At 40.0% G+C, this 15,183-nt stretch overlaps 1 protein-coding gene across 1 annotated transcript; it reads left to right on the forward strand.

The window, feature by feature from the left end:
- Positions 1–588: 588 nt before the first annotated feature.
- On the forward strand, positions 589–1,529 carry LOC147304140 (lactose-binding lectin l-2-like). The gene is made up of 2 exons (XM_086279355.1): positions 589–705; positions 1,047–1,529. Exons 1-2 carry the CDS (start codon positions 618–620, stop codon positions 1,478–1,480), a joined length of 522 nt encoding a protein of 173 aa, XP_086135481.1. The 5' UTR covers positions 589–617; the 3' UTR covers positions 1,481–1,529.
- The last annotated feature ends 13,654 nt before the right edge of the window (positions 1,530–15,183 follow it).

Below are 15,183 nucleotides of genomic sequence, written 5' to 3' on the forward strand. Positions count from 1 at the left end.
GTGTGTGTGTGTACGTTGCCCTCACCGTTGTCAGTGTCTGCATTTGGGTCCTCATGTTGTAATTCTTCATAGAAACTAAAAAGCATAATGACATAATAGTGCTGACATTAAAACCAAAGTGAGAAAACAACACATTTATTAATAAATATGTCTTAATAGTTTGTTATTTTCTTATTTACTTTAAATTGTCCTGCCAAAATGAAAGCGATGATCCTTCTGTGTGGAAGGACTTTGTTCTCTTTATGTTAGATTAACTCATCTGTTTTACTTTACTGTTTCCTTTCGTAGCTCTCACCTGTCCTGTTTAATTGTTCATGACCTTGATAAGGCTTTTTACCATGCAATAAATATATAACTACATAAAATAAAGAGTCACATTCTCCTGAATGTGCCAAGAGGAAACTGTTCAACAGTTAAACAATCATGAATTTCTTTGGAATTAGATTTTTTCAGGCTTATATTTAATGTTATTGTTTATGGTGGAGAGTTTTGGTCTATCTGACCAATGATATCACACCAGCAGTAAAAACACCCACTCAGGCAGCTATAAAAGAAACCATCCTGTACAAAGAAGCTGCAGCAGCTCCTCATCATACTGTGAGACTTAAAGCTTCAACATGATCTTGCTCCTCTTCTTGTTTGGTCTGGCTCTGGGTGCTCCTTCTGAGTCTCCCTCTGATGACAATGAAGTGAAGCAACAACCTGGTAACCGTCTCATTTTCTAGCTCTTATTTTCCCTTATTTACTTTTACCTTTATTTGTGGTTATTATGTTAACAAAAGATCATTTTATGTGGATATTTGTTATCTCATGCTCCTCTTCTTTGGAACTGTGAATGAGGGAAAAGCTTTTGCTGAATGCATTTGACCAGTGGCATTATTTCAACTGTGCAGCCATGATTCTCTGCAGCGCTTAAATTAAAGCAGTTACTTGTTTCAATACCAGCAGAGCATTTTCACCTCTGTTTCTGTGACTCTGAGAAAAAAATCTCCTTTTCTCAACTTTTTAACAGTTTCATCCAGCCCTGAATTCTGTTTTCCTTTCAGGTGAACGGAAATTTAAACTGCAACGTGGAGCCTGTCCCATGTTCTGGTGGAGCTTCAATGACCGCTGCTACAAATATGTCGCCACCCGCATGACCTGGGCTGATGCAGAGGTCTACTGTTTGTCACAGGGAGCCAACCTGGTGTCCATCCGCAATACAGAGGAACAGAGTTTTGTGAAAAACCTGATCCAGAACTTTGACCACGCAGAGGGACTCACCTGGATTGGACTCAGTGACAAGCATAAAGAAGGCACCTGGATGTGGTCCGATGGTTGTCCACTGCGTTTTGTCTACTGGAGTCCAGCACAACCAGATAATGAGGGAGGAAATGAACACTGTGTTCACACCAATGTAGTATCAGATAAGAAATGGAATGACTACACGTGTGCTACCAATTTACCTTATGTTTGTGCAACACGCATTACCTGTCCTTAGAAGCACCGAACCTTCTGTTCCTGCTAGTACAATGCTACAATAAAGATGTGAATGCACACTGTAATCTGTCTTTTGTGTGTCTGTGCAAAAGTCATTAAATTTCACTCACCTTGATTTTCATGAATACAGAATCATCCACTGGTAGCTCTGATGGTGGATCACAGGGAATATTTACTCATTGTTTTAATCTCACAGCCAGTGTTGGGGACTAACGGAATACATGTACCGCCGTTACACATTTAAAATACAAAATATGAGTAACTGTATTCCGCTACAGTTACCGTTTATATGGGTTGGTACTTTACTTTGTTGAAATAAATGGATTACATAGCGGTCTTTTCCTGTTTCATATGTTAGGCTATGCCCTCTCTATTTTTGGTAATTCCACGCTGGTGTAAAACCAGACAAAACACACATTAAGAGGTAGTAATACCTGTGTCTCAATCTAACGGTCCACGTCACCCCTATTTGCAGCCCATATAATGACGCGAAGAAGTGTTTTAAAAAATTATTTAGTTGGGACTAACGCGTTATTAAGTAACGTGTTACAGTAACTACGTTATTATTGTGGTAACGAGCACGGTAACTAGTTATTATGCCAAAACCAGGAACGCGTTACTCGTTACTGGGATTTAAATATGCTCGTTATTCGTTACTTCGTGTGGTGGCTATCGCGGAGCTTCCACAGATTCAATAACATTAGCAAGTGGTGGAAGCCAGCAGGTGGAGGATGGAAAAGGGAGGCAAGAGGAGAGACCCGAAGCAGCCGCCGGTCTGAGTATCAGGTGAACTGAACTTCAGGTAAGAAGTTATGACCTGCAGTGTATCTGAGTCACATATAAACCAAGTTTAGGTGGAGTTTATTTTCGTTATGCTGACTTTTTCGTACTGAGTACTAGCTAGCATGACGGGGTTTCTATTAGTGATGGGTCGTTCGCGAACGAAATGGCTCTTAGAGCCGGCTCTTTGACGTGAACGACGCGAGCCGGCTCCTTATCGCGAGCCGTCAGGTGGGGTTTTTTTTTTTTTTTCTTTCTCTCAGCCTCTCTCTCTCGCACTTTTTTCCCGCTTCACTCTGCACGCGAGCCTTGTGCTTTACGCTGGGCAGAGAGGGGAGGGGCGGTAGTTACACTCAGTAGCACAGGAACAGAGCCAGAGAGAGAGAAAGAGAGGCAGGGACAACAACATTAGAAAGGTATAGTAATCATCCACAACTATTTTCGGTTGCAGATGATAAAGGATTGAGAAAGTTTATTCATGCAGGTCCATATGACAGAGAATATGCATGTTCTTTTAGTTTTCATATTATAATTTATATTTAATTGTGTTGTGGTTTGCAGTGTTTTGTGTTCTTTTCACTTTAAATTTGTGAAAGGAAAAAGCTGAAAATTTAAATAGTTAAAACTTGAAATGTGAATAGTTGATTTTTGTATTATATGATTTATTTATTAAATTTTATGTGGAGTGAATAAATAAAAGTATATTTACGGTGGCCCCTAGAGACAAAGCACATACAAACTTCAAATCACGTACGAACTCTGAAGCATGTACAAACTCCAAAACACGTAAAAACACGTACAAACTCCAAAACACGTAAAAACTCCAAAACACGTAAAAACACGTACAAACTCCGAAGCACGTAAAAACTCAGAAGCATATAAAAACTCAGAAGCACATAAAAACTCAAAACACGTACAAAAGACAACAGAAGTGCTCCAGGATGCTGGGCACAGTGTTGAGCCTTTGTTATCTTGTGGCTACACAAGCCAGCAAGTACCAACGACCGGATTTGGTGTGTGGTAATAACAGGTAAATGAACTTTTTTTTAAAATTATTTGAATATATATATATGAGTGCCTGTGTATAAATACACAAACAATACACGCATGCTTTCAATTGTGTGATTTAAGTGATCTAGTAGCTCTGCTTTGGAAGTTCAGTTCATGCTAGAAATGTGTTTTGGAGTTTATACGTGTTTTGTCTCTAGGGGCCACCGCATATATTTATATATAAACATATATAAATAAAACCACTTGTTTTTACGTTAGTAATTCCTTTTGTGCATAATTTTATATTATTGTTAATAATAAATTAATTAAAGCAACAAAACAACCTGAAGAGCCGGTTCGGAGCCGAAAGAGCCGGCTCTTTTTAGTGAGCCGAACCGAAAGAGCCGGATCTCTAAAAAGAGCCGGAAATCCCATCACTAGTTTCTATACAGCTGGGTGGGTGCTATGTTACTGATGTTGAACTTTATATTGTTCATAGGTTAATTATTAGAGTTTACAACCGTCCCGTAAAAAACAGAATCGTCTCGTATTCAGAGAAAATATTACGGGTTTCGTATTGAGGTGAAAAGGAACATTTTGTCCCGGACTTCAGCTACAATGAAAAAGACACAACGCTGGAGTTATTCTGTCTTTGCTGCACAGCTGCCTCTTCTTCTCTCATTCTCTCCCCCTCCCTCTCCTGTTTCTACTTCAATCATGAAACTGATCAATGATCAGCTGATCGGCTCTCTTGTTTGTTTATCGTCCACTTTGCGCCAGAAAGAGGAAACCAGCGGATGTCGTGCTAAACAACAGCAGCACGTTTAAGCTTAATCAGCTGTTGTTAGAATTTATTTAATATTACTTTCTACTATCAGCTGATGTTTGCTGGAGCCACAGCTGTAAAGCTGCTGGTCATGATATGGTTTGGTTATCTGGTGAGAGGGAAACATGAAGATGAAACCAGGAGATGTCCTTACTGAATCATCAGAGCTGAACAGGTGATGGAGAAACAGGTTTACCTTTTAGGTGACATGAACGAGTTGAAGGGAAGTTATGAACTGTTTCTGAGAGACAAATAACACCAGGATCCTTTTTTTTACTTAGCTGACAGCTGGTAACTGTGCAGGGGCGGGTCTAGCAAAGTGTTGCCAGGGGGCCAGGTAGGACATTAACAGGGAAAGGGGGGCACAAAGAAATACTTTTCTTTCTTATTCTCATTTAAAATGTCTAGCTTTTAAAAAAATAATTATCTGAGTCTTACAACAAACGATTGATAGATTGATGCATATATACCATCAGAACAGTGTACATCACTGTCACAACAGCGTTTGTTTTCATTCAAAGGCTTTATGATTTTTCCTATAATGGTGGGCCAGTTTCTAGTCAAAATGCCCGGGACGATTTTTTTTTTTTTGTCCCAGTCCAGCCCTGTAAGCAGCTCATCTGCAGTCTGGTGTTACCTACATCTTCCTATTCGGAAGGCAGAATTTCCGAGTTCTGAGTACAATCGAAAGCACCACGACTGCAGTTTTTGTGTTGGATGTAAAAAGCAGGCTAGAATCATGTGGCGGTCAACGACGGTCCAGGCGTGGGATTTGTCTTGTGGAAATGTGCACATTATTTTTTTCCTTTCTATTGGTAGGTGGCACAGTGCACTTGTGGCAAGTAAGCAAGCTAGAAGACTGGCAAACTTGCTGGGTATCCAGGAAGCAACACATTAACAAGAGAATTCTGAGTAAAACCAAAGTTACTTTCCCTAGTAACTAGTTACTCTGAAAGTAATGAGTAACTTGAAGTAACTGAGTTACTTTTGATAGAAGTAACTAGTAATGTAACTAAGTTACTAATTTAAAGTAACTTACCCAACACTGTCAGCTACGAGCGCGACACAGAACCCGACTATTAGCCAGAGGTCCCTTTACTACGGTTCAGTGCCGCAGACTTGTTTTATATACGTGCAGAATAGTTTTTTTTACAAGATCGCTGCAAAAAGTGCAGCCTTACCTAATGTCCACCCTACTGTGACTCATTTTATATTAAGATTTAAAAATCTAGTTGGTGTTGGTATGGCGAGTAGCCTTTAGTAATAGTAATAAATCACACAGCAATAGTACATTCATGTAGTTGTAAAAAGCATCCAAAGTATTCAGAATACGTTACTCTCGTTGAGTAACGTGACAAAATACGTTACAAACTACATTTTGGGGCATGTATTCTGTAATCTGTAGTGGAATACATTTTAAAAGTAACCCAACACTGCTCACAACTAACGTTAATATATTTTTAAATGACCTACAGCAGACCAGACGAAGTTTGCATGAACATGCTTTTCAGCATCACCTTTATTAACTGCTTTTCTTCCACACGTGGCTGCAGCTCTGCAGCTTCCAGCCACTCACATCATCATCAACAACAACAGCAGACAGAGCACAGATTTTAAGCCGGCGAAGCGTGATTGCAGATGCCGTGCAGGTGCTTCCATCATCCCTGCAGCGCCACCACAGACCACACCCTGCCACAATATTGAAGCAGGAGTAAAAAACACCCAACATCTATACTGAACTTTTTTTGTTTAATTGTTTTGCTGAAAAAGCCTTTTTAAAATAAAATACAATCAAATAAATTACCAAAGAAACCAGCTCCTGGTACAGCTACAGCGACTGCTGCTATATGCACAATGCCATAGCTATGACCTGGGCTGATGCAGAGCCACACCGTGTGTCAGAGGGAACCAACCTTGTGTCAACCCACAGTCTTGGAGAGGCATAATTTTATCAAAACCTTGAGTAAGACCTGAAAGTGGTTAAAATGTCTTCACCAGGATCGGACTCAGTGACATCATCATCATCATCATTGTTTATTTATATAGCACTTTAGAAACACACAAGGCTGACCAAAGTGCTGAACAATAGAAACATAATAGATACCATAAGAATAATAAATACGATAAAATAATAAACATAGCGAAAACAATAAAATACAAGTCAGTCAACCACTGAGTCAAAAGCCAGTGAATAAAAATGCGTTTTCAATCTGGATTTAAAAACCAGAACTGATGTCGATTGCCTAATGTGAAGAGGAAGATTATTCCAAAGCTTAGGACATTCACAAAGAAGGCAGATGGATGTGGTCTGATGTGGGTCTCAAATCAGCTTTGAATTTTGGGGTTAAGGAGAGCCAAACAACGCTGAAGGAAAGGAGAACTGTGCACGTGGAATGAGCTTGAGTGTTCAAAAACAATTTCCTTTTTATGTGCAACTCGCACTGTTTGTCGTTAGGAATTTAGAAGAAAAGATGTCTGATATAACTTACTAACTATGAACTATATACTATATATAAACTGGTTAAAGCACATTAAGACTGCACAGTAAAGATTCATGTTGTTATGATATCATGATCCATGATCAGATGTCATTTTTGTTTACATGTGTGGCTCCTTCCATTAGAGCAGGTGTGTGCAGCTCTCTCCTCTCTGCTCCAGCTGAAAGCCACCTCGGCCCTCGCGCTGCCTCCTCTCAAAGTTCTTATTATTAGGAATGTAAGAAATTTCAATTTTTATAGGTAACTGGAAAAATACCTTTGACTTTCCTCTGTGAAGCACAGAAAAAATTTAGATTCGATAGACTTGGAGGAAAGGTCATTTGAAGATTGAAGTGCTAATATTTAACACCCACGAATACTGAGTCTGTTTGATGATATTGTTGTCGTGTCTTGACTTGCAACACCCTTTTGAATATCAGATGCACGATTTACATTGCGTAATATGTTAGATATTGTTCAATATTGTAAATCTTCCTTGACCCATTAAGACATTTCATTCTGATGTCATCTAACTCCTGGGCTTATGTTGTGTTGATTTTATATCAGGTGAAGCACTTTGTGATTTGTATCTTGAAAAACAATAAATAAATTTATTTTACTTGCATATTTGCTTAACATTGCTGTGCTGAGGACTGAGAACAGTGCCTTTATGGTGAAATGCTGTCCGCTATTTCCACAACTTAAAGCTGCATAGTTTAGTCTTTGATTCCAAGCCTCCCCCACCCCATCAAATAGTAAACTGCACTTTGTTCACTGCTGTGATGCAATACAACATATTTACGCAGTAAAACAAACACAGCTTTCTGGAACATGTTGAAATTTAACAAATGTCAAAAGAACAAGGAAAAGTCCTATTGTTAGTTATGTGAGATTTTTGTGGAAATATTGGTGTATGGGTGAGTTCAAAGGGGTTTTGTTGTTTTCTCAACAGCCCCCAGAATGGATATATCTGTATGCCGAACAGTTAGTTTGCTAACTGGTGACTTGTCTGTAGCAGCATTTTAGCTTGTATTTAAATCAATAATTAGCTAAATGTTAAACAGTAAATTAAAATTTCTACATCAAAAGCGTATAGTCTAGGATATTTAAAGCTTTCTTTTAATCTGAATGTTCATTTATGTTCAATTAAAGTAAAGAATACACTGTAAAAAACAATCGATAGATCTAACCAGTAAATTTGTAACAATTTGCATTGATTTTGTTTAGGCAAATTTTATTACATAGTTTTAGTAAATAGTCCCTTATATTAGAGGCTATAAAATACTAAAATAAATAAGGTGAAGTCTACCCAATACTTCTCAGTACATTACATAACTAATTACTGATAGAAACTGAATCATTCTAACTTCCAAGATTCCAAGATGGCGGCGCGTGAACAACGTGAGGCTCAGTGTCTCTCCAGAATCTGCTATTTAGCGTTTTTTTTTATCTACTTTTAACCGGATTATTCGTCCAGAATTGCTGTGCGTTGCTGACCTACAGCAGACAAGACCTTCTGGACATCTGGACTCACAACTCCAACAGTTTTATCGCCGATCTCCGACTCATCCCAGAGATCTCCAGAACACCGGAGGCTGCCCACTCTCCCCGGCTGGGCGGAAGTGCACGCAGACGGCGCCGAGATCGTAAACAAAGGCGAGGTAGGCGCGGAGGGCTACGGGCTAAGCTAAAGCTAACACCACACCGGCTGCCTTTACCCAGTATTTTTCTCGCCAATGTCCGTTCTCTGGCAAACAAAATGGATGAGATACGGCTCTCCATCACTAACAACAGACGGATTATGGACTCAAATGTCATGTTTTTCACCGAAACATGGTTGAACAACAGCTGCCCGGACAATGCTATCGAGTTAGCAGGACGCCACACACACCGAGCCGACAGGCTAGCAGATGACTCCGGCAAGACCAGAGGTGGAGGTTTGTGCATTTATATGAACAATGCTTGGTGCATGAACTCCACTACTACTGAGAGTCACTGCTCACCTAATGCGGAGTTTTTAATGGTCAAATGCAGACCTTATTATCTCCCCAGAGAACTCACTTCGATCATACTCACTGCCGTGTATATACCCCCCGACGTTAATGCTCGGTTGGCCATGAAAGAACTTTCTGCAGCCATTAACAAACACCAGAATAAACACCCCGAGGCTGCTTTTATTGTTGCTGGCGACTTCAACCACACCAACTTAAAGACAGTCCTCCCCAGATTCCACCAACATGTCTCCTGCCACACCAGAGGAGACAAGACTTTAGACCATGTGTATTCCAACCTGGCTGGAGCCTACAAAGCCACACCCCTCCCCCACATTGGACAATCGGACCATCTCTCCCTGTTCCTCACACCTAGGTATTCACCACTCATCCAACGTGTGAAACCTGCTGTGAGGACAATTAAAGTGTGGCCAGAGGGGACAGACGCAGTGCTCCAGGACAGATTTAAAAACACAGACTGGAATATGTTCACCCACACAGACCTGGACCAGTACGCCTCATCTGTACTGGATTACATCTCCGAAACCACAGACAGTGTCACCACCCAGAAACGGATCACCATGTACCCCAACCAGAAGCCTTGGATGAACCGGGATGTTCGTCTCCTCCTGAAGGCCCGCAACACCGCCTTTAGGTCAGGAGATGCACACGCCTACAGTACAGCCAGGGCTAATCTAAAGAAGGGCATCAAAAAAGCCAAACACCATTACAAAAAGAAGGTAGAAGAACACTTCTCCAACTCCAACCCCTGACGCATGTGGCAAGGACTCCAGACCATTACAGACTACAGGACCACCAAACCCTCCCCCGCATCCTCTGATGTCTCCTTCCTCAACGAGCTCAACAACTTTTATGCTCGTTTTGAGCGAGGGAACCCCACAACCACAACCAAAGCAGACGTGACGCCAGACCACCAACCTCTGCCTCTCTCCCCCACCGATGTAGGAGCGGTGCTGAGCAGGATCAATGTCCACAAGGCTGCAGGCCCTGATGGCATCCCCGGGCGTGTTCTCAGAGCGTGTTCTGGGGAGCTTGCAGGAGTGCTCACAGACATATTCAATCTGTCCTTGGCCCACGCTGTGGTACCGGCCTGCTTCAAATCCACCTCCATCGTCCCGATACCCAAAAACTCCAACCCATCTTGCCTCAGTAATTACCGCCCAGTAGCACTCACCCCCATCATCACTAAGTGCTTAGAGCAGCTGGTCCTAGCACACTTCAAATCCTGTCTCCCCCCCACCCTGGACCCCCACCAATTCGCATACCGCCAGAACAGGCCAACATGTCCGGCTGGATAACCGCTGCTCATCTACAATCACGATGAACACTGGTGTACCACAAGGCTGTGTGATGAGCCCTTTCCTCTACTCCCTCTTCACCCACGACTGCAGACCTGCTGATGGTTCCAACACCATCATTAAGTTTGCAGATGACACCACGGTGATTGGCCTCATCAGTGACAACGATGAGGCCGCCTACAGGGAGGAGGTGGATCGTCTGGCTGAGTGGTGCGACAGAAACAACCTGCTGCTTAACACCGAGAAGACCAAGGAGCTCATCGTGGACTACAGGAGGAATGCTGACCCACATCCACCCATCCACATTAAGGGGATGGCTGTGGAGCGTGTGAGCAGCTTCAAGTTCCTGGGAATCCACATCTCCGAGGATCTCACCTGGACGACCAACTGCTCCAAGCTGGTCAAGAAGGCTCACCAGCGCCTCTTCTTCTTGAGGACTCTGAGGAAGAACCACCTGTCCTCAGACATCCTGGTGAACTTCTATTTCACCATCGAGAGCATCCTGACCAACTGTAAAACAGTCTGGTACGGGAACTGCTCTGCCTCGGACTAGAGTAAAAAGTACTCATAGCCATCTCATAGACATTTATTTATTATTATATTATATTATATTATATTATATTATATTATATTATTTAGACTCTTTTCTTCAGTTACAAAGTTGTTGCTTCGCTTCATTGTCATCAGCTGGAGACTCGAGAGGAACACCCAGAGACGGGCCGAATAAAAAGAGGAGCAAGATCATGTTGAAGTTTTTTGAAGCCAGACTGACCAACATGGGCACCACATGGATTTACTACAAGAAAGACCACGACTCATTGCCCCGCACATGGATCCTGGAATGCCTAGAACTATACAAGATCAACAGGACCCTAAGAGCCTTCATCAGGAATCTGATATTCAGTTTCAAGTAAATAATAAATATAGCAATTTCCTTATGTGTTAACAGTATTTGAAAATTAGTCTACAAGCCTTAACACACACACAACTGTAACAATGGCTACTGAAAGTACACAGCAAATCCAGCATGTCCAAATTAACACTGTCGGATTTGATTTCAACACTATTAAAGTGTCTATATGGGTCCACACCAGAGAGTATTAATTTAACTCTTTTTGGAGAGTTGGTACGTTAACTCTGATTCAGTGTTAAACACCAAATCTGTCTGGAGTTGATAATTTAACACTTGGTGTTAAGAGTTTATATATTAACTCTCAAAGAGTATTTTAGTTTAACTACGTAAGAGTTATCTTCTAATTCATTCTAAAAAGCGGGAATTTTACTGTTCTTAACTTCTAGAAATTTCTTTTGGAAATAAACATTTACTAAAAAGACGCAATGGTTTTTGAAAAACATTTATTCTGAACTGTGCACCACAATTTCAAAACATTTTCTGAAAGATGTATACATGTTCTCACTTTCATTAGAATTTTGTTTATCAAAAGGTCTGACATGGTAAATGCAAATAACAGCATTCTCATCACTTATTTCTTCAATACAATATGCATGTCCTTCATTCATCCCTTTGTGGAACTTCAACGCACTTCTGCTCTCCCCCATATTCCATCTTCACAAGCATATCCTGTGCGGAGATTGAATAGAAATTAGTTGACACTAATTAATGGCACAAATAATCCAGTAAACAATTGCAGCACAGTTAAAAAAAAAAAAAAAAAAAAAAAAAGAATCCTCTTTGAGCCATTACTTGTGTAAAGTATTTTCCCAAAAGACAAGGACACAGGCAACAGGTAATACTGAACTAAATGTAAAACCTCAACCTTTTTCATTTTTACCTAAACCGTGTGCACAAAACTCTGGAGGGATCTATGCTAACGTAGAATCGAGTCAGGACGTCAGCTACTGCTGTTTGCTCGTTTGTTTTTTTTTTTTTATGGGCGATCGTTTTCAGGCTTCAAGTAGCACCATTATACCAACATTTCACATTCTAGACATTGTTTTAGGTGTGTTTGACTGAAAATTCACATGCAAGCTTTTTTTTAAGGCTGCGGTATTTGCCCGCAAACAATACCTTTCAGCTAGCTAAAACAGAATGTTATGCTATCACCGAGCAACATGGCTAATGCCTTTCACACAGCTTTGTCTCAACTCCAAAGAGCCACAGAAGTAAAAGCTCATAATAATAATTGAAACAATCTTTGAAAAAACGACTTACCAAGCATGGCAAACAACTCAAATATGTAGAGCAAAATGTTCTGAAACGGCTTCACTTCAGCTTCGATTGGAGCCGTGCTGGGGGCGGAGTCTGTGAATTTACTCTATTGGTGTCATAGCCCCTGTAGGAGTTCAGAGTTAAGAGGTCAAGAGTTAATGTTTCCATTTTAACGCCTCCAGATTTGACAGAGAAACACTCATTTTTAACACTCGATTTTAACTACTATCATTTTACACCTCAGAGTTACATTAAAAGAATGTGATTCTGCTTAGAGTAAAATTAACTCTACTTTTGCAAGAAGACTATTAACACCAAAACATTTAACACTTTTGAATTTGCTGTGTAGCTGCTGAAACTGGCTTGTGTTGATTTACTCCATTACAGAATTGGAGTTTAGGTTGATCCTCATCACGTCAACTGGCTAAAAAACATGGCTACATCTTAATTGTGCGTATGTGTGTTTTAATGTCTGTGTCATGCACGAGTTGATATTTAAAATCACAACTGATATGTACACAGCCTTGTCTCGTCTTGGTGAACCAGCTAATGTTAGCCGTCTTTAGTTAAATATATCTGTATGCCGAACAGTCACTTTGCTAACTGGTGACTTGTCTGTAGCAGCATTTTAGCTTGGATTGAAATCAATAATTAGCTAAATGTTAAACAGTAAATTAAAATTACATCAAAAGCATGTAGTCTCTGAGGAGACCCTGAGGAGTAATTACAATTTATATCCTGTTAATCTGATCATCCTGTGCTCTAAACACATTCTTACTTCAAACTGGGAAGTATAAATGACAACAAAGAGTAAGTGTGTTTTTAGAAGTGAGTGATTTCATGCACAGATGATAACTGTGTGCTCCTTTTTATTTTTATGTGCAGCTCTTTATCATAACTCTACAGCAGATCTAACAGAACTCAGCTGGAACATCTGAAAAAGTGCATTTTAATGCAAACGTTAGAAACATGTGCACTTGGAGTGTTTAGACTTCAAACATCAACATTAATACAAATCCATTATTTATAAAAAGGCTTCAGCATGTAACAAAAACACAACTGCTCTGCTTTGAACAGAGTGAGCAGAGACATGTGCTTCGCTGGTGTTTCCATCTTGTACACGTAACACCTATAATTATACCTTCAGTTACACTCAATACATCTTTTTCCTATGACTGTCTCACTCAGGTGAAAATTAAAGTAAACAAATTGTGAAAACGTGAGATAGAAAATAACATGGAATCAAATCTGCTCTGGTTCTGAGTGAATTATGTACTTTAAATGCATTTATTGTGTGTGTAATACAGCTCCTACTTTACATGTAAAACACAAAAGGGAAATTCAGTAATTGGCCTCCAATTAGTTATTAATTATTATTACATTAGTTATTAATTTAATTGATAACATTTTGGAAAGAGTAATAAGAGTAATATAATATTACAACTAAGTAGCAGCCGCCATTGTTCGAAACTGGAATTGGCTGGGCTGCGCTCTGAATTCTGGGATATGGTGGGCCATGAAGGACACACCTGACCTATCCTTCAAATTTGGGGAAATAAAGGCCGCATTTATTGGCCGCATTTGGAGCAGCCTTTAAATTGGGACAACCGTGACAGAAGCCACATCTCTTATTTAGACTGGCTGAAGTCTTTGGTGCTTTCTGGTTAGAGTCACTGCATAAATACTTTATTGTTAGTTTGATTGTATTTTATTTTAAAACAACTTTATCACCAAAACAATGACAAAGAAAATTTAGCACCGATGTTCAATGTTTCTTTCCTCCTTCCTCATTATATTAACATTAGCTGTGAGATTAAAACAATGAGTAAATATTCCCTGTGATCCACCATCAGAGCTACCAGTGGATGATTCTGTATTCATGAAAATCAAGGTGAGTGAAATTTAATGACTTTTGCACAGACACACAAAAGACAGGTTACAGTGTGCATTCACATCTTTATTGTAGCATTGTACTAGCAGGAACAGAAGGTTCAGTGCTTCTAAGGACAGGTAATGCGTGTTGCACAAACATAAGGTAAATTGGTAGCACACGTGTAGTCATTCCATTTCTTATCTGATACTACATTGGTGTGAACACAGTGTTCATTTCCTCCCTGATTATTAGGTTGTGTTGGACTCCAATAGACAAAACGCAGTGGACAACCATTGGACCACATCCAGGTGCCTTCTTTATGTTTGTCACTGAGTCCAATCCAGGTGAGTCCCTCTGCGTGGTCAAAGTTCTGGATCAGGTTTTTCACAAAACTCTGTTCCTCTGTATTGTGGATGGACACCAGGTTGGCTCCCTGTGACAAACAGTAGACCTCTGCATCAGCCCAGGCCATGCGGGTGGCGACATATTTGTAGCAGCGGTCATTGAAGCTCCACCAGAACATGGGACAGGCTCCACGTTGCAGTTTAAATTTCCGTTCACCTGAAAGGAAAACAGAGTTCAGGGCTGGATGAAACTGTTAAAAAGTTGAAGAGATTTTTTTTCTCAGAGTCACAGAAACAGAGGTGAAAATGCTCTGCACATTTGAAATAATGCCACTGGTCAAATGCATTTGGCAAAAGCTTTTCCCTCATTCACAGTTCCAAAGAAGAGGAGCATAAGTCTTTGTGACTCTTTATTTTATGTAGTTATATATTTATTGCATGGTAAAAAGCCTTATCAAGGTCATGAGTAATTAAACAGGACAGGTCAGAGCTACGAAAGGAAAAGTAAAACAGATGAGTTAATCTAACATAAAGAGAACAACTTTCCTCCACACAAAAGGATCATCTCTTTCATGTTGGCAGGACAAATAAGTAAATAAACTATTAGGACATTAAAACGTGTTTGTTTTTTGTTGGCTTGCATATTTTTCATTATTTTATATTCATAGTTTGAGCACCCTAGATTATTACGATTTATTTCTTTTCTTTTAAAATTAACTTCTTTGTAACTCAACTGAGGAAAATTTGTTCTCTTTTCTGCTTGCTGTCCTCGGTTTTAGGGCTTCTCCACTACTAATTATTACATTGTCAAACTCAGTTTTGTCCTTATCATGTGATCCGGTCATTTATCTTATCCATTTTTTCTCACTGTGCTTTAAATATCAGCATTATTCTGTCATTATGCTTTTCAGTCTCTGTGAAGAATTACAACATG

Source organism: Aulonocara sp. 'chitande type north' Nkhata Bay, linkage group LG22 (genome assembly GCF_057382095.1).
Source record: "Aulonocara sp. 'chitande type north' Nkhata Bay isolate Kocher_YH1m ecotype deep benthic linkage group LG22, A_spYH_male_GT1.1, whole genome shotgun sequence".
NCBI lineage: Eukaryota > Metazoa > Chordata > Actinopteri > Cichliformes > Cichlidae > Aulonocara > Aulonocara sp. 'chitande type north' Nkhata Bay.

Coding starts and splice junctions, on each gene's coding strand:
- LOC147304140 (XM_086279355.1), top strand. CDS start 618: ATGATCTTGCTCCTCTTCTTGTTTGGTCTGGCTCTGGGTGCTCCTTCT. Junction 706..1,046: donor TGAAGTGAAGCAACAACCTG/GTAACCGTCTCA, acceptor TTTTCCTTTCAG/GTGAACGGAAATTTAAACTG.